This window comes from Mastigoproctus giganteus, chromosome 12 (assembly GCF_048544385.1).
Source record: "Mastigoproctus giganteus isolate SK-2022 chromosome 12, ASM4854438v1, whole genome shotgun sequence".
In the NCBI taxonomy this organism is placed as follows: domain Eukaryota; kingdom Metazoa; phylum Arthropoda; class Arachnida; order Uropygi; family Thelyphonidae; genus Mastigoproctus; species Mastigoproctus giganteus.
Genome location: NC_143586.1, coordinates 104,336,855 through 104,362,550, shown reverse-complemented (window position 1 = coordinate 104,362,550; position 25,696 = coordinate 104,336,855). Strand labels below are relative to the sequence as shown.

Genomic DNA, 25,696 nt, shown 5'->3' with positions numbered 1-25,696 from the left:
GACTTATCCGTTTGCAGCAGCTACAGAAGTCTACGTTTCTATTCCACTTTCCTTTTGGTTATCACAGTCATTTGGTTATCACAGCTCCCTGTTATAGTTTGATGAACTTCTGGCATCCCTTCCCCTAAAGAATTCTTCATGTGTAAATGTGGATGCAAAATACCTATTCAGTTTGTCAGCTATTTGGGCAGGGTCATCAGCAGTTAACCCATTTACATTAAGTGGCCCAATGTGATTAATTCCTTCCTTCTACTGTTAATATAAGCATAGTAATCTTTGCTACTTTTATTTACAAGGGGATAATCACCTCCTTTGTGACTTGATTGCAGACTAGTTTATATCTACCAAAGGCTTCTGTAGCACCTGATAATTTACATGCATCCTTTGCATTTTTCTTCTCTCCCACATATCTGAACAGTTAATCTGACATCCATTTAGGTCTAAGAAGTGAACAGTATTTTTTACTTGGTATGAGAAGTCTAGTATCTTCTATGATTAATTCCCCGAATGCTTCTCATTTAGAATTTACTGTTGGTAACACCATCAGTTGGTCCCACTGTAGTTACTCTTACAAAAGCTTTTCCCTTTACCCATCGTAGTAGTTATGTCTTTTATTAAATTCCACATTAGTACATTGTGATTTCTGCCATCCAGTGGGTCTTTTTACCTGCAGATTCTTAATGCATGAAGAATCACTGCTGATAACTAGATCAAGGGTATTGTTGCCTCTGACTTCTGCTGTAGAAAACAATGATCCAATAAATCTACCATGTGTGTGTGTGTGACCAACCCATGAATTCCAGTCAACATCTGGAAAGCTAAAATCCCCCATTATAAGACATTCTGCTTTATGGCTCACTCTGTATAGCTGTTTGGTATGCTCATCACAGTCATTAGGCCTATAACACACTCCTACTCTCAGTTTTGTTTTCCTGAGGCTTATATCACCAAACTGACTCAACATTGTACTAGTCGCCCACGTTGAATGGATGCACTGTCTTAAATTTATTATACTTCTTAACTAAGAGCATAACCCCCACTCCTCCTGTCCTGTATCTTTTCTGTATACATTATGCTCTCCATATTCAACTGGTACAACGTAATGTTTCATCGTAATAAACAGTTTTTAACATTTGATATATGTTTCTTTTGTAGATTTTCCTAGTTTAAAGCAAAATTTGATATACATTTGTTGCTCCATTGCAAAACCGTGACACAGAACATTAACACTACTAACAAAACTGGTTGTTACTTGCAACTTGTCAACCTACTGGACAATCTTTATACCACCATCTGTTGGAGCAAGTGTGAACAACAGCATATCACTTCTGTTTATTTTAAAACTCATCAAACATGACTGAACAGCACCAGTCCGAGAATTTTATTGCCATGCTTCGTATCTTATGGTCTTAGAGAAAGTTGGAACTGCTTCATCTAAAACCGGTAACTTATTTTGGCCACTATAGTTGTAGACTGTTCGTTGACATGCTAGTTAAAGGAGCAATAAGCATTGTTAAAGAATGCATTAAAAATTTTGGAAGTAACTGTACCAAAACCAGTCTGATATTGTCTAACAAGAAACTCATCAGATTATTAGAATTGAGTCCCTAGGAGAAAGATTTTAACTTTAATAATGAATTATACATTTTATATTTAGTTTAGATTTTATAACTTTAATGATGAATTATACATACAGAAATCTGACTTAAACATGGATAATTTTATCAGCACGAGCAAGGAAGTTATCTTATTAAATATTACATAAATGCATTTTGAGTACTACGTACAGGTTTGGAAGCCTCGTTTTAGGGAGAACGTAGATCGGTTGGAACAGGTGCAGTGAAGAGCAACAAGATTAGTTAAGGGCACAAAAAGGCACTCTTACCAGAAAAGACTTGTTCTGTCAGTGTATCATCCAGAAAGTAGGTACTTGTAAGGAGACCTGATTGAAATGTTTAGGGCTTTAAATAGGTTGAGTGAACTAAATTCTGATTTCAATCCTTACTCTTTATCAGATGACATACATACAAGGGCACTTAAATTTAAATTGGAAAAGGTTGTTTGTAGGCAAGTTGTGCAGAAATTTGTTTTCAGCAAGGGAGTAATTGATTGTCAAGAAGTGGGCTCCCCCCTCTTTCTAATGATGTATAACTTTGCTTCATTTGCATCATGATGCCACTGCTAATTCCCTTGTTTGTTTGTTTGTTTGTTATTTGGTTTTTAGGAGCATTAGCAACTAAGGCCACATTGCTCCGGGGATATGTGGTAGTCATTCCCTGACCTTTCCGCATCCTCTGTATTTGGTGGTCACGGGTTCGAACCCTGGTCTAATCAAGGAGCGTGTGCTACGCGCTGCTGCTCCTGCCCACCTGGCTACGGAGGTGCCTGCTAATTCCCTTGAATGGCAGGTTTTATGGACAAATTGAAGAAAGGAGGAACTTAATGCAGCTCTTCAACCTTTCATTGTGGACTTGTTGTATGAGGCAGGGTACTGAAATTCTCAGACTATAATAGAAAAAAAACAAGATAATTCGATTATTCAACATATTCACCTTTCAACCCCACACACTTTCTACAATGTTCTAGCATATGTAAACCTCTCAAATAACAAACTCAAACTCCCCAAACCAAGCTTCTGTTGCTCATATGATATCATCATTTGATGCAAATTTGATAACCTTTAAATATTTTTTTTTTTTTTTTTTTTGGGCTTAGAGGGGAACAGGTATCCTGTGTGTTATCAGACACTCAGCCTAAAACACTGATGGATCCAATATCTCTCTATTACAGAAGATTTAGGAGAAGTCCGGTTGGCCTGCCTCCCTAAAATCCACTCATGCACACCTTCTCGATGGTAAGCCCTGTTACGTCACTTAGGTGGCAACGAAAGTGTAGAGTGGTTCTCTTCAAGACGCCTGGTCAGCGTGAAGAGGAAAAGACCAAACCCTCCAGCAATGAGAGCACAACAATACAAATGGCCCTCAGTCCCCAGCAGCTTTCACTCTCCCTCTTACGGCAGCGAGAGGATCAGAGTGGAAGCAGAGGGTGCTAAGAATCTCTGGGTATGACCAGGCTGACATGCACGGAAACTGAACTTGGCCTGTTATAACGTACGATCACTCATCGGTGAAGACAGGATATTAGAGCTGGAAAAGGAATTAGAAAATGTGAATTGGAATATCATCGGTTTGGCTGAAACAAGAAGAAGAAATGAATCACTTATAAGTTTATCAAGTGGAAATCTGCTGTACACCAATGGAAACAGTGAAAGGAGTGAAGGTGGAGTTGGGTTTCTGGTCCATAAAGATTTTAAAAACAACATTTTGGAATTCAAAAGTACATCACCAAGGGTGTCAAGACTAATACTCAAGATTTCTAAGAGGTACAAGCTAAAGATTATAATGATTTATGCACCAACATTGAGCCATGATGATGAAGAGGTTGAAGAAATGTACACTGAAATTGAGAGTCTTCTAGATGAGCAGAAAACCCACTACACTATTATTATGGGGGACTTCAATGCTAAGGTTGGAAAAAGGCAAAACAGCACAGAAAGAGGAACTATAGGAAATTTTGGAATTGGTGAAAGACTTGTGGAATTTGCAGAATCTCGAGGAATGTCAGTAATGAACACTTTTTTCAAGAAAAGGGTGAACAGAAAGTGGACATGGAAGAGTCTAAATGGATTAACAACTAATGAAATCGACTTCATCCTCACTAACAGAAGATATCTTGTGAATGATGTTACCGTCCTGATTAAGGTAAATGTTGGAAGTGATCACAGAATGGTAAGATGTACACTTGATATAGATAAAGGAAAGGAAAAAACTGACTCGAGTAAATAATACAAAGGTCTTTGAGATAACAGAGGAGGAGAAAAAGCAGTATGTACTGGAACTTAAGAACAAGTTTGAGCTTCTGCAGACTGCTCAGGACCAAGATATCGACGAGGAATATTACAACTTTCTGAAAGTGATAAAGCCCAAGAAACCTATAGGGAAACAGAAATCCAAAGAAGAAAAAATTAGTCAAGAAACACTTGTCATGATGAACCAAAGACGACAAATGAAGAGCAAGAAAAACACTGACAGGGTGAAAATTGAGTATACTGAGTTATGCAAAGCCATTAGAAAGAGACTCAGAGAGGACATAAGAAGATTTAACACAAGAAAAGTAGAACAAGCATTAAGGGAAAACAAAGGATTTAAATCAGCAGCCATGAGCAGTAATACAGAAAGACAAATGATACTGAAACTGAAGAATAGCGATGGTGTACTTATAAACAGCAGAGAAGGCATAATTCAAATAGCAGAAGACTACTATAGAGAATTATACAAGGAGCGAGGGAATGATACCAGCAGTGGGGAAGATGGATTGCAAAGTAGCAACACACACGACATACCCGATATTCTTCCTGATGAAGTAGAACATGCATTGAAGAAAATGAAGAATCGGAAAGCCCCGGGGGAAGATGAAGTTACTGTAGAGTTGTTAAAATTGGGAGGAAGAGACATAACACAAAAACTGGCAAGGCTCTTCACAAAGTGCATTAGAAAAGGTGTGATGCCTAAGCAGTGGAATAATGCAATCATAGTTTTGCTGCATAAGAAAGGAGATAAATCAGAAATTGGAAATTATAGACCAATTAGCTTGTTATCCCATATCTACAAGTTGTTCACAAGGGTCATTACTAACAGATTAGAAAGAATACTTGATGAGAATCAACCGAAAGAGCAAGCTGGCTTTAGGACAGGATTCTCAACTATGGATCACCTTCACGTAATATCACAGCTAATGGAGAAAGCAAATGAATATAAAACACCATTATGCCTGGCATTTGTGGATTATGAAAAGGCATTTGACTCCATACAGCATAAGGCAATGTTTCGGGCACTGGAAAGACAAGGCATAGATACTCCATATATTATGATTTTGAAGAAAATATATGAGAGTGCTAACATCCTTTATTAGACTAGACAAAGACAGTAGGAAATTTAAAATCGAGAAAGGAGTTCGACAAGGAGACACAATATCTCCGAAGCTGTTTACTGCTGCCCTTGAGGAAGCTTTCAGAAGATTAGACTGGTCGCAGAAAGGAGTCAATGTGAACGGAGAGTACCTAAACCATTTACGATTTGCAGATGACATTGTGGTCATAAGCCACGATCCCAAAGAATTAGAGGAAAATCTTAATCAGTTATGCACAGTTAGTAAGGATTTTGGACTAAAGATGAATATGGCTAAAACAAAAGTAATGATGAACAAGTATGCCACGGAAAGGGAAATAATGATTGAAGGAGCAGTAATTGAAAAGGTGGAGTCATATACTTATCTGGGACAAGTTATTAGCTGTAATAATGATAAATGGCTGGAAGTCAAGAGAAGAATAAATTTTGGATGGATAGCATTCAGGAAATATAGTCACATACTGAAGAGCAATATCCCAGTTTGTCTGAAACGTAAAATAATGAATCAATGTATACTCCCCACCATGACTTATGGAAGTGAAACTTGGGCACTCACCAAAAGAATGGAAGAGAAGCTGAGAACTACACAGCGAAGAATGGAACGAATCATATTGGGAATCAGACTGTTAGATAAGAAGAGAAACACATGGATTAGGCAGCAAACTCAAGTAAAGGACATTCTTATCAAAACTAAAGAACTAAAATGGTCTTGGGCAGGACACATAGCTAGAAGACATGATGACAGATGGACTAAGAAAATAACAGAATGGTACCCAAGAGGAGCTAGAAGAAAACCTGGAAGACAAAGGCAGAGATGGATAGATGAAATTCATGAGTTTTTGAGTGGTAAATGGATGGCCAGTGCTCAAAACAGAAGGAACTGGAAAGTTGCTGGAGAGGCCTTCATCCTGCAGTGGATTGAAAATGGCTGATGATGATGAAATATTTTTTGATATTTGGGAAGAGGTACTGTCTGATTGTGAGTGGAAGATACTTTGGTGCCTTGGAAACTGGACCAAATCATTTTGCAAAAGGGTAAGGTAAAGAGGTACCCAACTAAGCAGTTATCACAAGACACCTGCATAAGTGACAAATATGTCTGTTTGGCAGGGTCAAGAAGTTCTTCACTTCTTGTGAAGGGAAAAATATAGTGAATAATGTGCTTAAGTTTTTTGAAGATGAAGCAAGATGTTTTAGATTAATTGTACCTAAAAATCAACCTACAAGAAGAGCTGTTCTAGCTACAGGTTTGTCAGAAATAACAATTAAAAAGATTAGAAAATGTTTCCAGAAGATTAAAATCTCCACTGAAGAAAAAAAAAAAAAATCAGTGAGTAGGAAAACAGTTGATCGGGTAGACGATTTTGATAGATGCATTATACGTCGCACTAGTCAAGAATATTATAGTGTCAATAGAAAGGTACTTTAAATAAATTGTTGCCAGTTATAAGGCAGAAATGTGATTTTCAGGAAAATAGTACTGCATGCAACTTTGAAACAAATGGGGTTTAACTGGAAGAAAACAGAACCCAAATCGAAAGACTTAATGGAAAGGGACGATATTGTTCTATGGAGAACAAAATATTTATCAGCAGTTATGGATTACTGCGATTCTGGGAAGAACCTGGTTTTTTTTAGATGAAACCTGGGTGGACAGTAATTTAACTTTTTGAAAGTGTTGGAGGATCAATGGATTATCTGGTGATGGACTGTGGTCATGCTAGTAAAAGAATTATTATAATAAATGCAGGAAATATAAATGGCTTTATTCCAAACCCTACTATATATAAAGCTGAAAACACAACAGGTGACTACCGTGACCAGATGAATCAACATCATTTTTAAACTTGGCTAAAACAGCAACTACTGCAAAATATTCAGGCAGGTTCTGTTATAATTTTCAATAATGCACCGCATCATTGCATTCAACAAGACAATCCTCTGAGTACTTCCTTGCAAAAAAAATGATATTATAGAGTGGTTGGGGAGACACAATGTATTATTTTAGGCCAGTATGCATAAATGTGAATTATTAGAAATTATTAGCTATTTAAACATTCCAAAAACACACAGTGAATAGAATACTCCATGAGCACATACGCATTACCTTAAGATTGCCACATTGTGATTTAAACCCTATTGAATTATTATGGGCTCAACTGAAAAATTTTATTCGAAATAAAATTATTCAAGGAGATCTAAATATGACACACCTGATGGAAAACACAAAACAAGGAATACCTAGCATAAGTCAAGAAAGATAGAAAAGTTGCTGTGACCATTCTTTCAAGATGGACAGCAGTATTGGGGAACCAGTTGCATTATCAAAGACTGTTAACCTGTGGAAAATATTCTTCCGATTTTCATGTATCATTTAATTTTGTTAATTGATAAGGTAATAAAGTGTAAATCGGTGCTTTATATGTTTACTTTTATAGCCTGTGGATAATATTCCTCCTATTTTTGCTTATTAGAATTGCTGTTAATAGAATTAAAATTCAATTCATAAACATGATCACAATGACTGGCACTTGCTACATATCGTATAGTGAACGATATTTTGTTATGGAGTGTGCATCATAAAGTGATTTGATTGTACAGTGAACCAATCATAAAGCGGGGGGGGTCCACTGTAGTGAGCGTTGTAAGGCATATGTATAGCGCACATAGTGCAATGCATCCATGGATTGACAAAAATCTCCAAGAAAATGCGACACAAAATGAGTCACCCCACCATTGTACCACTTCGTACCAGGCACAAGCGACGCATGACCCAATCAGTAATCCTACTGATTGCATCGTGCTATTTCTTTTGTCATTCTCCACCATATTTTAAAAAATTTCGACGGAAAAAAAATTTATAATTTAACATGTCAAAGACTAATAGTTAGCGTTGTAAGGTGTATGGAGCACGTATGCATGCAGTGCGATCACAGAAACCATCTCTACTGAGTACAAGGGGGAAAGATATAAGCTGTTTTGACAGTGGAAGAAATTACAGTGTGCGATGGAGTTGAACAAAGAAGCCAGGGATGGTTCATCCACATCTTCAGAGACTTACATCTCCTCAGAACAGAAATGTTAGAAGTGAATTTGGAAGGAGTCATGGAAGTTGATACTGCAAATAAAAACAATGAGGAGTCCTCGAAGCCCAGTCGTAAACGAAAAGCAAAGCTAAAACCGACTGCCAGAAGTACTCCATCAAATCATTCAACACGTAGCAGGCATAATACACAGCCAGAGCAGCAACAGGATTTTAAGAAACACCGAAGCATCTGCGCATAATTTAAATGTACATTCGTGGATAGTGATTTCGGTTCAGTCTGTTCCGCGTGTGGTCGGCTTTGGTTCAAGAAAGATGTGAAGATTGTAGTAGCTCGAGATCACTCTCTTCTTCAAACAGCATTTCCAAATGAGGATATAAGTCAAATGTCGGCCCATAACAGCTGTTGTCTCTCTCTCAAGAACAAAGTGATTCCATGTATCGAAATCAAATGGTTTTAAATATCATCTGATGCCACTTCAGTTGCCGAAACTAGATTTGGTAATGGATCGTCTCTTCTATGAGACTCCCATTCATGCAGTTTCGTTGTGTGTAGCATTCATATCGTCAATGTAGGATCCTCGTTCAATTGATAAATGTTCACCTAAAGAACTTAACTTCCACTGTGCGTGCTCAGCACACACACAATTTTTTTATGATGATATTTATATTAAAGTGATATTAACAATTTAGGTTTTACTCATATATCTGAGACAGCCTCTAAAATAAGCCCAAGTCTTGAAGGACAAATTTCATGCTCTGTCACTGGAGGAACCAAAGTTTTTCCCCAAAACTGGAACTGAATGTACAAATACAGTTTTTACATTATTTTAATGTCTGCATTTAAATAAAGCTCTGTAACCTGAAACTGAAACCTTATCCTGATATCTTAACCTGAAAATGTACCTTGTGTAATTTTAAAAATGTGTATGATATTAGCATTAGTAGAGGCATATGATGCAAGAAAGCAAGCTTATTCAGCATCAGCCAAAAAAAAAAAAAAAAACCCTCTCCCATTTCACCCCTCCGTTCGTTCGAAATACCTGTCCAGTTGAGCTTTAATATGATCATCATCAGCCATTTTCAATCCACTGCAGGATGAAGGCCTCTCCAGCAACTTTCCATTTCCTTCTGTTTTGAGCACTGGCCATCCATTTACTACCCACAAACTCATGAATTTCATCTATCCATCTCCGCCTTTATCTTCCAGGTTTTCTTCTAGCTCCTCTTGGGTACCATTCTGTTATTTTCTTAGTCTATCTGTCATGTCTTCGAGCTGTGTCCTGCCCAAGCCCATTTTAGTTCTTTAGTTTTGATAAAAATGTCCTTTACTTGAGTTTGCTGCCTAACCCATGTGTTTCTCTTCTTATCTAACAGTCTGATTCGAAATATAATTCGTTCCATTCTTTGCTGTGTAGTTCTCAGCTTCTCTTCCATTCTTTTGGTGAGTGCCCAAGTTTCACTCCATAAGTCATGGTGGGGAGTATACATTGGTTCATTATTTTACGTTCCAGACAAACTGCAATATTGCTCTTCAGTATGTGACTATATTTCCTGAATGCTATCCATCCAAATTTTATTCTTCTCTTGACTTCCAGAAATTTATCATTATTACAGCTAATAACTTGTCCCAGATAAATATATGACTCCACCTTTTCAATTACTGCTCCTTCAATCATTTTCCTTTCTGTGGCATACTTGTTCATCATTACTTTTGTTTTAGCCATATTCATCTTTAATCCAAAATCCTTACTAACTGTGCATAACTGATTAAGATTTTCCTCTAATTCTTTGGGATCGTGGCTTATGACCACAATGTCATCTGCAAATCGTAAATGGTTTAGGTACTCTCCATTCACATTCACTCCTTTCTGCGACCAGTCTAATCTTCTGAAAGCTTCCTCAAGGCAGCAGTAAACAGCTTCGGAGATGTTGTGTCTCCTTGTTGAACTCCTTTCTCGATTTTAAATTTGCTCTGTCTAGTAAAGGAGGTAGCACTCTCATATATTTTCTTCAAAATCATAATATGTGGGGTATCTATGCCTTGTCTTTCCAGTGCCCGAAACATTGCCTTATGCTGTATTTGAGTCAAATGCCTTTTCGTAATCCACCAATGCCAGGCATAATGGGGTTTTATATTCATTTGCTTTCCCCATTAGCTGTGATATTACGTGAAGGTGATCCATAGTTGAGAATCCTGTCCTAAAGCCAGCTTGCTCTTTCGGTTGATTCTCATCAAGCATTCTTTCTAATCTGTTAGTAATGACCCTTGTGAACAACTTGTAGATGTGGGATAACAAGCTAATTGGTCTATAATTTCCAATTTCTGATTTATCTCCTTTCTTATGCAGCAAAACTATGATTGCATTATTCCACTGCTTAGGCATCACACCTTTCCTAATGCACTTTGTTAAGAGCCTTGCCAGTTTTTGTGTTATGTCTCTTCCTCCCAATTTTAACAACTCTATAGTAACTTCATCTTCCCCCGGGGCTTTTTGATTCTTCATTTTCTTCAATGCATGTTCTACCCCATCAGGAAGAATATCGAGTATGTCATATGTGTTGCTACTTTGCAATCCATCTTCCCCACCGCTGGCATCATTCCCTCTCTCCTTGTATAATTCTCTATAGTAGTCTTCTGCTATTTGAATTATGCCTTCTCTGCTGTTTATAAGTACACCATTGCTATTCTTCAGTTTCAGTATCATTTTTGTCTTTCTGTATTACTGCTCGTGGCTGCTGATTTAAATCCTTTGTTTTCCGTTAATACTTGTTCTACTTTTCTTGTGTTAAATCTTCTTATGTCCTCTCTGAATCTCTTTCTAATGGCTTTGCATAACTCAGTATACTTAATTTTTTCCTTGTCAGTGTTTATCTTGCTCTTCATTTTTCGCCTTCGGTTCATCATAACAAGTGTTTCTTGACTAATTTTTTCTTCTTTGGATTTCTTTTTCCCTATAGGTTTCTTGGGCTTTATCACTTTCAGAAAGTTGTAATATTCCTCGTCGATATCTTGGTCCTGAGCAGTCTGCAGAAGCTCAAACTTGTTCTTAAGTTCCAATACATACTGCTTTTTCTCCTCTTCTGTTATCTCAAAGACCTTTGTATTATTTACTCAGGTCAGTTTTTTCCTTTCCTACATCTATATCAAGTGTATATCATACCATTCTGTGATTACTTCCAACATTTACCTTATTCAGGACGGTAACATCATTCACAATATATCTTCTGTTAGTGAGGATAAAGTCGATTTCATTAGTTGTTAATCCATTTGCACTCTTCCATGTCCACTTTCTGTTCACCCTTTTCTTGAAAAAAGTGTTCATTATTGACAATCCTGGAGATTCTGCAAATTCTACAAGTCTTTCGCCTCTTTCATTTCTTTTACCAATTCCAAAATTTCCTATAGTTTCCCTTTCTGTGCTGTTTTGTCTTTTTCCGACCTTAGCATTGAAGTCTCCCATAATAATAGTGTAGTGGGTTTTCTGCTCATCTAGAAGGCTCAATTTCGGTGTACATTTTTTCAATCTCTTCATCATCATGACTCTATGTTGGTGCATAAATCATTATAACCTTTAGCTTGTACCTCTTAGAAATCTTGAGTATTAATCTTGACACCCTTGGTGATGTACTTTTGAATTCCAAAATGTTGTTTTTTAAATCTTTATGGACCAGAAACCCAACTCACTTTCACACCTTTCACTGTTTCCATTGGTGTACAGCAGATTTCCACTTGATAAACTTATAAGTGATTCATTTCTTCTTCTTGTTTCAGCCAAACCGATGATATTCCAATTCACATTTTCTAATTCCTTTTCCAGCTCTAATATCCTGTCTTCACCGATGAGTGATCTTACGTTATAACAGGCCAAGTTCAGTTTCCATGCATGTCAGCCTGGTCGTACTCAGAGATTCTTAGCACCCTCTGCTTCCACTTTCATCCTCTTGCTGCCGTAAGAGGGAAAGTGAAAGCTGCTGGGTACAGAGCCATTTGTTTTGTATGATACGATATGATAATGGACTGTAAAAGAAGAAATGAGAGGCCTCTCTCAGGTCTTATAACAATGAAAAACCAAAGTGAAATTATTAAATAGAGTATCATTCCTAATAAGATATTGGGAAGCTAGATAGCTATCTGACTCAGATTTTAAACTTTTCAGGTGAGATTGCAACATCATAACAAAACTTATAGGAATTATGAAAACTTTTGAGTTTAGTATAATTGGTAGTTTTTTTTTTTAAAACACTGAATGATACCTTTTAGTTTCTCTAAAATTACATTTGTACTACATTTGTTTTAATTAATTTACAGATTTTCAATTGTCATCCATTTTAATAGGCAACTCTGGGTGTATCTAGTTCAAATAAGGCAATCCTGTACATCATAACAGGCCCAGTAGGTCCATATTTTGCTACTGGTGTAAAACCCGTGTCTCTTTTGGCTGATCCCAAGTTTACTAGATCTTGGCCTGGTGGTGTGGGTGATAAGAAGTTGGGCTCGTAAGTAAAATTTAAAAGATCTGTTAAAACTTGTAAACTGTATAATTATCAGTTTTCCTTGTCAACAGTTATTATTGTTATTATCAGTGTTCTGCCAAGTGCAGGTCCACACATGCACTTAACAACTACTCCATATCTCCCTATCCTTAGCCCTCTTCATCTCCCCATATCCACCCTCTGTTCTCAATTTTTCTATCAGTTTTCCTCAGTCTTCTTCTGGGCGTCTTCCTCACAACTTTTCCCTCTATAAATCCATCAGCCCACAATCTATATTGAATCCACTTTCTCTTCCACCTTCTGATTATTTCATTCAAATATTTCTTAAAATGTTCTCATTTTTGTCAACTCATCTTATCTTTTCCATCCTCCTCCATACCCACATTTCAGACTTTCCACTCTTCTTATATTGGAATGAGCAGCAGCCTGGAAAACAAGACACAGGGTATTTCAGAGATGCTGAGAGTCATTGCGGTACAAGTAAACACATGGGTTGTGTTAGGGTAGCTAAGAATAGGAACAGGTGCATGTACACCAATGCTAGGAGTTTGGTAAATGAAATTGAGGTGTTGGTCAAAACATCAAAAGCAGATATTGTTGGGATATCAGAGATGTGGTGTCACACAGATATAAGGAATTTAGAACTGGAATTTGGGGAGTACAATGTGTACAGAAAGGATAGATAGGATAAGAAGGGAGGAGGGGTTATGCTATTAGTAAAGAAAAATAAAATGTAAGGAAGTGCAGCCGTTAATATGGGTGGACAGTGCAGTGTCAAGTCAGTTTGGTGTGACATAAGCACTGGGAGATCAAAATTGAGAGTAGGAGTGTATTATAGGCCTAATGACTCTGATGAGTATAATAATAAAACTTTACAGGGAAATAGAGTGAGACAGTAAATCAGAGAGAGTCTTATAATGGGGGATTTTAATTTCCCAGATATTGACTGGAATTTGTGGGTTGGTCACTCACACACTAGCAAGGCTTTTGTGGATTTATTGAATGATTGTTTTCTACATCATCATTTTTGGGAGGCAACTAGAGGGACTAATCTGATTATCAAGTACTCTTGATCTGATTATCAGTAGTGATTCTTCATGCATTAAGAATCTGCAGATAAAGGAACCACTAGGTGGCAGTGATCACAGTGTGCTCAAGTTGGATTTACTCAAAGAGGTAACTACCATCAGGAGTAAAGGGAAGGGTTTTTGCTTTCTTAAAGGTGATTATGACGGTCTGAGACAATATTTAAATCCTATATGGTGGGACAACTGATGATGTTACCAACAGCAAATTCAAAATGGGAAGCATTCAAATAATTAATCTTGGAAACTACTAGGCTTTACATACCAACTAAGAAATATTGTTCAAGGTTTAGGCCTATATGGATGTCAGATGAACTAATGAGACATGGCAGAGAAGAAAAATGCATGGGATACATATAAATTAATGGATGACATGGAAGCCTATGAGAGATATAAGCTGGTCTGTAACCAAGTCACAAAGAAGATTAGGCAGGCAAAGGCAGATTATGAGAATTCTTTGGCAAAGAGATGCAAAGAAAAACAGCAAAGAGTTCTTTACCTGTGTAAACTCTAGAAGTAAAGGAATGAATCAGATTGGTCCACTTTTGATGGTTCAACTTTTGATGATCCTGCTCAGCTGGCTAACAAACAAAATGAGCATTTTGCATCTACATTCACACATGAGGAGTTTGATTCACCTCTGGCATTCGGGGAGGGGAATGCCCGAGGTGAATTAAACTCTGGCAGTGAGCTAGATGATTTTGTAATAACTGAGAGGAAAGTGGAGGAGAAATTGTTGAAGATGAATATAAAAAAGGCACCTGGGGTGGATGGATCTATCCAGTTATATTAAAGGAGGCAGCAAAGGAAGTAAGCAAACCCTTAGCCATAATTATGAGAGCTTCCCTGGACTCAGGGGAGGTACCCATGGACTGGAGATGTGCAACTGTGACCCCAATTCACAAAGGAGGATCAAAGGGCGACACAGGTAATTATAGACCTGTTAGTTTAACTTATGTTCCAGAGAAATTAATAGAGGCACTGATTAAAGAAGCACTGCAGGATCATCAAGACAAGACTTCAGTTATAGCTCGGACACAGCATGGTTTTGTTAAGGGGAAGTCTTGTCTGACCAATTTGATTGGATACTATGATGTGGTCACAAAGGAACTGGATGCAAAGAATAATTTTGATATCATATACTTGGATTTTTGGAAAGCTTTTGATACTGTGGCACATGGAAGACTGCTGTACAAATTCGAGCAGTGTGGGATTAAGGGCAAGTTGCTACAATGGATAACAGGATGTTTGGGTGGGAAGACAGAGAGTGGTTATCAATGGACACTGCACTTCATGGACTAATGTTATTAGTGGAGCCCCTCAGGGTTCAATGTTGGGTCCATTGTTGTTTTCTGTATTTATAAATGATATTGATGATGGTATATTAGGCTTAATGTACAAGTTTGCAGATGATACACAGGTTGGCAGGGTTGTTAAGAACACTAATGAAAGTATGCTGCTGCAACAGAATCTAGAAAAGTTGAGCAGATGGGCTGAGAGGTGACAAATGAAGTTTAACCTTGACAAATGTTAAAGTGCTACATATGTGAAGCAGTAACTCCAGGGTAATGTATCAACTCTGTGGTACTACACTGACAGTGGTTGAGAATGAAAAGGACCTGGGGGTAATTGTGCAGGCAGATATGAAGTTTTCTGAACAGTGCAGACAGTCTGCAATTGTAGCTCATGGTGTCTTGTAAATGATATACAGGAATTTTTCTAGCAGGGATAAGGAAGTGATTATCCCCTTGTATAAGGCAATGGTCAGGCCACACCTTGAGTACTGTATACGGATCTGGAGGATATAGAGCTGTTGGAACGAGTACCGAGAAGAGCAACAAGATTAGTGAATGGAACAAAGGGTTGCTCTTACAAAGAAAGAGAAAGGCTTAAGTTTTGCAGATTACAGTGTCTGGAGGCTAAGCAACTGCAAGGTGAACTGATAGAGGTTTATAAAGCCTTGAATGGTTTGAGCATGCTCAGTGCTGATGGGATTTTTCCTCTTGCTCAGAATAATCACCTGAGAAGGCATAAATTCTAATTGAGGAAAGACAGTTGTAGGATAGATGTTCCAAAGTTTGCATTTAGCAAGCGGGTAGTTGATTGGTGGGACAGACTTCCATCTTTTGTTGTGGAAGTTAGCCTAAATAAATTTAAGGCTGATCTGGACAGGTATTTGGAATGAACGGAGGGGTGAAATGGGAGAGGGTTTTTTTTTTTTTTTTTTTGTTTTTTTGGGCTGATGCTGTATAAGCTTGCTTTCTTGCATTGTATGCCTCTACTAATGCTAATATCTTCCATTCTCAATGCCTGTGTCTCTGCTCCATAAAGTACCACACCCTCCAATCTTTGTGTTAAACCAATTCCTAATCACCCACATAATATTCTTTACTTATCAAAAGCTTTTTTTTACCAAATTGCTATTCTTATTCATATTTCTCTGCCACTCTTTACTTCTTTCACCATTCGGCTTCCCAAATGCATATACTCACACACCTGTTTTGTTCTCCCTATCCTCCTATTTCAATATTTATTCTCATCACAAACCTGTCACACCTTACCTTTTATCCTGAACCAATTTCTGCACTCCTTCCTCAGAACCCTCCTTATCATATCCTCTGCAAATCTAACACACTCAATAATTCCCTCCCTACCTCCTCATCTTCACTCATTGTTCTTTATTATATAAATTTCTTTTATCAAATGCATTTAACCATTTCTTCTACATAAATTTGGCCACAGACATTACAACCCTTCCTATTTCTATGCTCTGTGTTATCTTGCTTTACCCCAACTACTACTTTTTTCCCCGATATAATATACTAATCATTCTTCTTCTGTCCTTCCAATCCTCGTATCCTTTCTGATATATTCAATTATTTAACCCTATCTACTTGACCAAAAACCCTTCTCCAAAAATATATTGTTCAGTATTGGATATCTTTCTGTCACTTCCTCATCATTCCTATTGCATGCAGTTTCTCCTATCCCTCCTGAATCGAAAGTATTCATGTTCTCCCATATTTTCTTTTTTCTTATTATCTTTCTACATAATATTCTTAGCCTTATCTTTGCTGCATGTAGTACCAAACTTATGGTTCTAAAATCTTTACACTTTGCTGCACAACCTATCTCCTCTGGTGGTGTCTTACTGTAGTCTTAAAATTGAACAGTTCCCTTAATTTATTTCCCCTGGTAACCTTAAACTCCACCAGAATTCTGTCAGTACCATCTGCCTTTAACGCTGTGATTACCTCTTGCTCTATTATGATTGGCCCCAAGCTGTCTTGATTCATTATTTCTACATTAACAAAATCATTCTCTTTTTTTTTTTTTTTAAAGCAGTTCAATAATGTACAACAATGAATATAAATATTAAGCAATAACATTAATTATAATTAAAAAGAAAAATGTATATATTTTCTTAATAGGTAACACCTTTATTATGCCTAATGTCTACCTGAAAGGTGCTGGCAGTAGTGTACACATTATCTCAATCTGGTAAGCCTTTGCCTTACAAAATCATTCATGTCAAAGGTGTGGAGCATTCCAACTGTATTGGAAGGAAACATCTGATCAGTGTCCCTTATCCGTTCCTGGGTGACTGCAGTGTGGTTTGACTATGATTACAGGATCTGCTGGCAGTTGGATGGTAGAGGACAATACCAGCAAGACTTGGGAAATTCTGTCCTTTCTACTATATATATATATATATATACACACACACACACACGATATACTCCTATGCCACTTAAATTTGGTGGTTACATTTCGTGGTCTCATCATGATGACATCCTTACAATTGGCTGGGCATGTATACATATGTATATAGTAGGTACTACCCATGGAGTATGTTACATATAGCTTATACTCATTGAAAATGCTGTACCTATATTTACTCCATTGGCAGGAAAATATTCTTAGCATACTCTACTTTTACTTCAAGAACCATCTATCAGTTTACATAACAAAACTACAGAGGGCACCACATACTAATGAATTAATTGAAATAAACAGTGGCATTTTAGAAATTTTAATGATTTTAACTACAAACACCAGTAGGCGCTTGAGTCTGCTATTGCCGCATATATACCACATACGCACTTTTATTCGGTCTTTCTAACTGTCTGACTACACGTGGTAATTCATATCATTTTAGATATCTTAGACACTGCTTATGCTTGCTAGCTTTTCGTACCTAATCAAAAACAAGGATCCCTTACTATAAGGGACGGGAAGTTATGCTTCCGGTTTAATCCTAAATAACCTCATGCATTGCTTTTTGCTATAAAAAACTCTTACTTTTCATACCTCATGAACTATTAGAGTAATTCGATGGGGATTGAGGTACTATAGCTATACTCTACTCTACCACCGTTCACCTTCTGTTAGCGCATGCTATCTTTTTGATTTAATAATTAAAAAGCTAAACTCTTACCACACAAGTATAACAGTGGATGGATCTCATTCTTAGTAATACTAACTATTAATTTTGTAAATTAGCTATCCATCGGGCTAAATGTCATCATGCCAGTCAACGGCAAAATTTAATCATACTTTATTATACATTGATAACCTTAACATCCTAATAAAGTTTAAATTTTCTGGCATGCCCACTTGGGTATCAACTTTTTGGAACTCTCTTTTTTGTATACCACACTTATGTATACTTTTTACTATCATTTGGAAATTGTTGGAGTGGATGATGATAACAGAAACGGATAGCTTGTTAATTATAGTTGATATGTTGAAAGGGTTAGCCTTCGATAAAGTCCCTTTCAGCGTATCTACATACCTATAATTAACATGTTAATAATTTTTATATGTTGCATGTGTATATATTATTATTTTTTCCAGTTTCCATTGGTGCATACATGGGTCTTCATGTTTTGATGGGTTATGGCGTATAACAGGCTACAATGGGTCTACACTATAGCAACCTACATATACCTCACCTTCGGGGTACATTTGAGGTATGTGTGGTAGTATATATATATATATATGAAGTCCATTAATGTTTCCATCATCAGCCAGTTTCAATCCACTGCAGGATGAAGGCCTCTCCAGCAACTTTCCAGTTCCTTCTGTTTTGTGCAATGGCCATCCATTTACTACCCACAAACTCATGAATTTCATCTGTCCATCTCCGTTGTTGTCTTCCAGGTTTTCTTCTAGCTTTTTCTTTCTTTCTTGCTCCTCTTGGTGGGTACCATTCTGTTCTTTTCTTAGTCCATCTGTCATCATGTCTTCGAGCTGTGTCCTGCCCAATACCATTTTAGTTCTTTAGTTTTGATAAGAATGTCCTTTACTTGAGTTTGCTGCCTAATTCATGTGTTTCTCTTCTTATCTAACAGTCTGATTCCCAATATAATTGGCCCCGAGTGCCAAGCGATATTAGTGACCACAGCGCCTTTCCAGAGTGATTATCTAGTACGCTTAACTGTAAATACGTTTCTCCTGAGTTTCGAAAGTCCGATAACTCCTGAATATTATAATTAAATAGATATAATCAAATACTATAACCTAGAAAGGAAAGCCACCTTTCTTTAATCCCTCTTTTTATTTTTAGTTAATACTAACCCTTTTCTTCGCTTGGGTCACTAGGTGGCACCGCTCTTGCCTCCACATGGTGGGGCTGGTAACCTGGGAGAAAAAGACAATCTCCCGGGGCCAAAAAGAGCATATCATGAGTAAATCAAACTCAGACTTATCTGGGCTGCCAGACGCAACCCAGATATCAAAAAAGAAAGACAGTTCCACAGCAGGAACTGCAAAGCGCCAAAAAACTGAGCCAGAGACCTATCCAATTCCAACCTATCTGATCATCCATTCAACTGGTGAGAATGCAGTTGGCAAACTTTCTCCACTTAAAGTTCAAAAGGAATTGGAAAGTAGAGCAGGATCTCCGAAATCCGTAAAAAGACTCAGATCAGGAGATATTCTCATTGAGACATCTAATGCCAAACATTCTGAGCGACTTCTGAAAACTAATTTCTTTGCAGGACTCCCAGTAACTGTAACGCCCCACAGATCACTAAACACCTCTAAAGGAGTGATCTCAGACTGGGACTTACTAGATGTATCTGAAGAAGAAATGCTAGAAGAACTGAAAGAACAAGGAATTATTCATGTCAAGAGAATCTCCACCAGAAAAGATGGCAATCTGATCCATACCCGCAACCTGATCTTGACCTTTAATACCCCGAATCGTCCATCATCCATTAAGGCCGGATATCTGCTATGTAATGTCAGACCCTATGTCCCAAACCCGCTACGGTGTTTCCGATGCCAGAAGTATGGACATTACCAAACAGCTTGCCGGGGAACCCCTACTTGCGCAAAGTGTGGTTCAGTCGAACATGATTGCGAAAACTGTAATGCTCCTCAATCAGTATGTCCAAATTGCAAAAAAGATCATCCTGCTTATGCTAGAATATGTGAGCGCTGGAAAAGTGAGAAACTTATCCAGAAATATAAAACTGAGCATAATGTTTCTTACCAAGAAGCAAAAAGAATCATCTCACCACCAACTCATGCAAACAGACCTATGTATGCCCAAGCCACCAAAAAATTCCAATCAACCGGAATGCAAACTGAACTAACAGAACCCCCAAAAGAGTCTTTTTCGAATTACGTAAAATCTTTGTATACAGTGCAACTCAAACCCAAGCAGTCAATACACCAATTACCCTACCACAAGAAAACATCCACACTCCAGATCAAGGACTCAAAGAAAAACATATCCTAACTTCTAGTCACCAACAACAAATGGACACTAAAGAAAAATCAGCAGATGACCCTGTTCTTCAAATTTTTGTTGAAGAAGACATGGACACCGAAAGGCCTTCCTTCCCAAAAAAAGATAAAAATAAAAGTGAAAAACAGAAAACCTCAGCAACCCGAAAACGCTCAGAAAGTCTAATAAGAGACAAACAATGAACGAAATAATACAGTGGAATTGTCGTGGATTCCATGCCAATATCGATGACCTATATGATTTTTCCTGTAAATACTCACCAATATGTATCTGCCTTCAAGAAACTTATTTAAAACCCCAAAATACACCAAAACTGTCTCGTTATAACATTATTAGAAAAGACAGAACCAATGGGAATATTACACATGGTGGTGTAGCTATTTTAACAAACCCACATATTGCTACCAAACAGGTCTCACTGAACTCTCCCCTCGAGGCAATAGCAGTCCGTGTAGCTGCTGACATCCATATGACAATCTGCTCATACATCCCACCAAGCTATACCTTCCAACAAAATGATCTCAACAATCTTATAGCTCAACTCCCAACACCTTTCCTCATTCTGGGAGACTTAAATGGTCATCACACTCTATGGGGTAACAACAGCATCGACCAAAGAGGAAAACTAATAGAACAGTGTCTAGACAATAACAACCCCCTTCTTCTAAATGACGGTTCACCTACATACGTTCACCTTCCTTCAGGAACAAGCATTGCAATAGACTTATCTATCTGTTCAGCAACCTTATATCCTATTCTAAAGTGGACGATAAACAACGATCCGCTACATAGCGATCATTTCCCCATAATAATTGAATTACTTAATAAGCCCTCTCATCATCCTACTAAAGTTCCTCATTGGCTTACTGATAAAGCAGATTGGCAGTCCTATAAAAATTTAACCAAGCTCGATCCCAAAATAATCCAAAATTCCACAACTGATGAAGCAGTTGACTTTGTCACCAAAACGATATTACATGCAGCAGAACAAACTGTACCGAAATCCTCATCAAAATTACCGATTCATCTAAAAACCTGGTGGAGTGATGAATGCCTTGTGGCTAAAAAAGAGCAAAGCAAAGCTTGGAATTCTTTTCGCAGGAGTCCAACTACAACCAATCTCATTCAATATAAGCATGCTAGAGCAATAGCGAGATATGTTAGACACTGCAATAAAAAGGCTACTTGGATCCGCTTCACTTCGACTATTAATCAAGCAACGCCTAACCATAAAATTTGGAAAGCAATCAGAAAAATGAGTGGCAAATATAAAACGATACCTCTACCCATCATGGAATGGAGAGGGTAGAATGTAAATAATCCTGTTGGAATTGCCAATATACTAGGTGAAACCTTTGCAAAAACATCAGCAATAGAAAGTTATACACCGACCTTCAGAAGATTAAAAACATGTTTAGAAAAACAAAAGTTAAACTTCTCTTCAAAAGGAGATGAACAATACAACTTACCTTTTACCATTCACGAATTACATAGAGCTTTGTCAACATCTAGACGCAGTGCTGTAGGACCAGATAATATTCACTATTCCATGATACAGAAACTAAGTACCGAATCATTACAGTTACTTCTTCATCTATTCAATAGACTCTTCCTGGAAGATAAATTCCCTAATCAATGGCATCATGCTACGGTCCTTGCCTTCCCTAAACCAGGTAAAGATTCTACAAATCCCACTCATTATAGACCAATCGCCTTGACCAGTTGCATTTGCAAAATTCTCGAAAAGATGGTGAACCACCGACTGATCTGGTACCTTGAAAATCTCAATCTGCCGCATTCTGCACAATACGGTGTCAGACTAGAGAATTCCATTCGGAATGCATTCCTCAGATCGGAACACCATGTGTTAGTCTGCTTTGATATCACTAAAGCCTATGATTCCACGTGGAAGTATGGAATACTCCTTGAATTACATCGCCATGGACTTCGGGGTCACCTCCCGATTTTCATACAGAATTTCCTATGCAAGCGTACATTCCAGGTTCGATTCAAAACCTCACTGTCCCAAGTATTTTCACAAGAAGAAGGAGTTCCTCAAGGCTCTGTACTCAGTGCGTCACTTTTTATAATTGCAATAAACACCATTGCCGGACAAATTCCAAACACTATTGATAAAGCACTGTTTGTAGACGATCTTAGTATTTGGTGTCATGCTAAAAATATGAATACTATTCAGAGACAGTTGCAAGTGGCAATAAATAAGATCTGTTCATGGGCTCAGACTAATGGATTTCAATTTTGTCCGGAAAAAACATCTTGCATCCATTTTTGCCGCCAACGCAAACTCCATCCCAATCCGGAGCTACAACTGAATCGCCAACCAATAACAGTTCATCCCAGCATACGGTTCTTAGGAATCACTTTAGACCATAAACTCACTTTCGTTGAGCATATCAAAGAACATCATGTCAACAAAAACTAAATATCATCCGGGTTCTCTCTGCAACCAATTGGGGAGCTGATCGCCTTACTTTATTACGGTTATATAGAGCATTAATAAGATCGAAACTTGACTACGGAGCACTAGTCTATAGTTCAGCAAGACCTAGTGCCCTTCGCTGGCTTGACCCTATCCATCATAGTGGAATACGCGTTGCTTTAGGGGCATATCGCACGTCTCCAACACATAGCTTATATGCTGAAGCACACGAACCCCCTCTCTCAATCAGGCGACAACAACTGATACTACGATACGCCTATAAAATTAGATCTATGCCAGAACACCCGAACTGGCCCCAGAACACCCGAACTGGCCCATACTTTTCACATCACAGCACAGTAGGTTATACCAAAACCGCCCTAATGCTAATCGTCCTTTGGGTATGAGAATAAAACACCTCTTAGAAGAACTAAATTTAACCTTAGACAATGTGGCACATAGCCTCCCATCCTCTCTTGCTCCTTGGAATATCATTCCACCCTCATGTGACTTACATCTGCATGAATGGAATAAATCTACTTTGCATAGAGAAAACTTCTTGCAACTATACCATGCAGTAGTGGACCAGTTTCCCAGCTTTTCCATAGTGCATACTGATGGATCAAAGAATGATGTCCACGTTGGAATCGCCGCAGGGGTGCTCTTACGAAGAAAGGCTTAAGTTTTGCAAATTACAGTGTCTGGAGACTAGGCACCAGCCAGGTGATCTGATAGAGGTGTATAAAGCCTTGAATGGTTTAAGCATGCTCAATGGGATTCTTCCTCTAGCTCAGAAAAATCACCTGAGAGGGCATAAATTCAAATTGAGGAAAGACAGATGTAGTATAGACGTGCGGAAATTTGCCTTTAGCCAGCGGGTGGTTGGTTGGTGGAACAGACTGCCATCCCTTGTGGTGGAGGTTGATAGCCTAAATAAGTTTAAGGCTCAGCTGGACAGGTATTTTGAACGAACAGAGGGGTTGAAGTGGAAGTGGGTTTTTTTTTTTTTTTTTGGCTGATGCTGCATAAGCTTGCTTTCTTGCATCAAATGCCTCTACTAATGCTAATCACATTAGCTTATCAGTTATCACCTGAGTTCGGTATATTTTCTGCCGAACTAATAGCAATTCAGGTTGCACTGAATCATATTGAGTCCTCTGATAGTAACAACAGTATAATTTTCACAGATTCTTTAAGTGCACTTCAAGCACTAAAAAACACCATGAACATCACCCACCCAGTCGTGAAAAGAATAGTCAGCTCTTTACATAGCTTATCAGAACTTGGAAAAAACATACATTTCTGCTGGGTCCCAGGACATATGGGAATTCCTGGAAATGAACTAGCGGACAATGCTGCCAAATCAGCTCACCTACCACCCGAGAAAAAGTGGAAAGTGCCTCATCAAGACTATCGACCAATAATCCAGGAAAAATGCATGTGCCAATGGCAGTTATCATGGGAAAATCAACCTAATAATAAACTTCAAAGTATTAAGCCAAACCTTGAGCGATGGCCTTCCAGCTTTAGTTCAATCCGACATCAAGAGATAATATTGGCTCGTCTGCGAATAGGTCACACAAATATCACTCATGGTTATCTTTTAAGAGGAGAAATACCCCCTCAATGTCATTACTAACCTCCTAAACACATTCTGGTTGAATGCACAAAATATACAAGAGAATGCCAGATTCTTTGCACTTCAGCCACAACAAAAAATCCTACACTTACCTCACTTTTAAACAATGAAACAAATGTCTCAAGCATATATAACTTTTTCAAGATGATTAAAGTATATCACCTCCTTTAGTTAGTTAAAAAAAAAAAATTGGTTTCTTTTTTCCATTTTCTGTAATTGAGAAGAAATGGCATGCATAATTATCATATGTATGGCGCACTATGGTCATAGTTGCCGATGCGCCCAGTAAATCCCGAAACAAACAAACAAACCCAATATAATTTTCCATTCTTTGCTGTGTAGTTCTCAGCTTCTCTTCCATTCTTTTGGTGTGAATGCCCACGTTTCACTTCCATAAGTCATCGTGGGGAGTACACATTGGTTCATTATTTTATGTTTCAGACAAACTGGGATATTGCTCCTCAGTATGCGACTATATTTCCTGAATGCTATCTATCCAAAATTTATTCTTCTTTTGACTTCCAGCCATTTATCATTATTATAGCTAATAACTTGTCCCAGATAAGTATATGACCACCTTTTCAATTACTGCTCCTTCAGTCATTATGTCCCTAACTTGTTCATCATTACTTTTGTTTTAGCCATATTCATCTTTAGTCCAAAATCCTTACTAACTGTGCATAACTGATTAAGATTTTCCTCTAATTCTTTGGGATCGTGGCTTATGACCACAATGTCATCTGCAAATCGTAAATGGTTTAGGTACTCTCCATTCACATTGACTTCTTTCTGCGACCAGTCTAATCTTCTGAAAGCTTCCTCAAGGGCAGCAGTAAACAACTTTGGAGATATTGTGTCTCCTTGTCGAACTCCCTTTCTCAATTTTGAATTTGCTGCTGTCTTTGTGAAGTCTAATAAAGGAGATAGCATTCTCATATATTTTCTTCAAAATCATAATATATCGGGTAAATAATCTGTGCCTTGTCTTTCCAGCGCCCAAAACATTGCCTTAGGCTTGCTGGAGTGAAATGCCTTTTCATAATCCACAAATGCCAGGCGTAATGGTGTTTTATATTCATTTGCTTTCTCCATTAGCTGTGAGATTATGTGAAGGTGATCCATAGTTTAGAATCCTGTCCTAAAGCCAGCTTGCTCTTTCGGTTAATTCTCATCAAGTATTCTTTCTAATCTGTTAGTAATGACCCTTGTGAACAACTTGTAGATGTGGGTTAACAAGCTAATTGGTCTATAATTTCCAATTTCTGATT

The 25,696-nt window shown here is 37.9% G+C and overlaps 1 protein-coding gene across 2 annotated transcripts in view; it reads left to right on the top strand.

Annotated features, from left to right (window-relative positions):
- The window catches only part of Bcat (Branched chain amino acid transaminase), a 209,644-nt gene that overhangs the window by 99,907 nt on the left and 84,041 nt on the right, over nucleotides 1-25,696 (top strand). For both annotated transcript variants that reach the window (XM_090386842.1, XM_090386841.1), the window contains exon 6: nucleotides 12,350-12,510. In XM_090386842.1, the coding sequence (XP_090242968.1) occupies nucleotides 12,350-12,510 (161 nt within the window). The remainder of the gene's footprint in view (nucleotides 1-12,349; nucleotides 12,511-25,696) is intronic.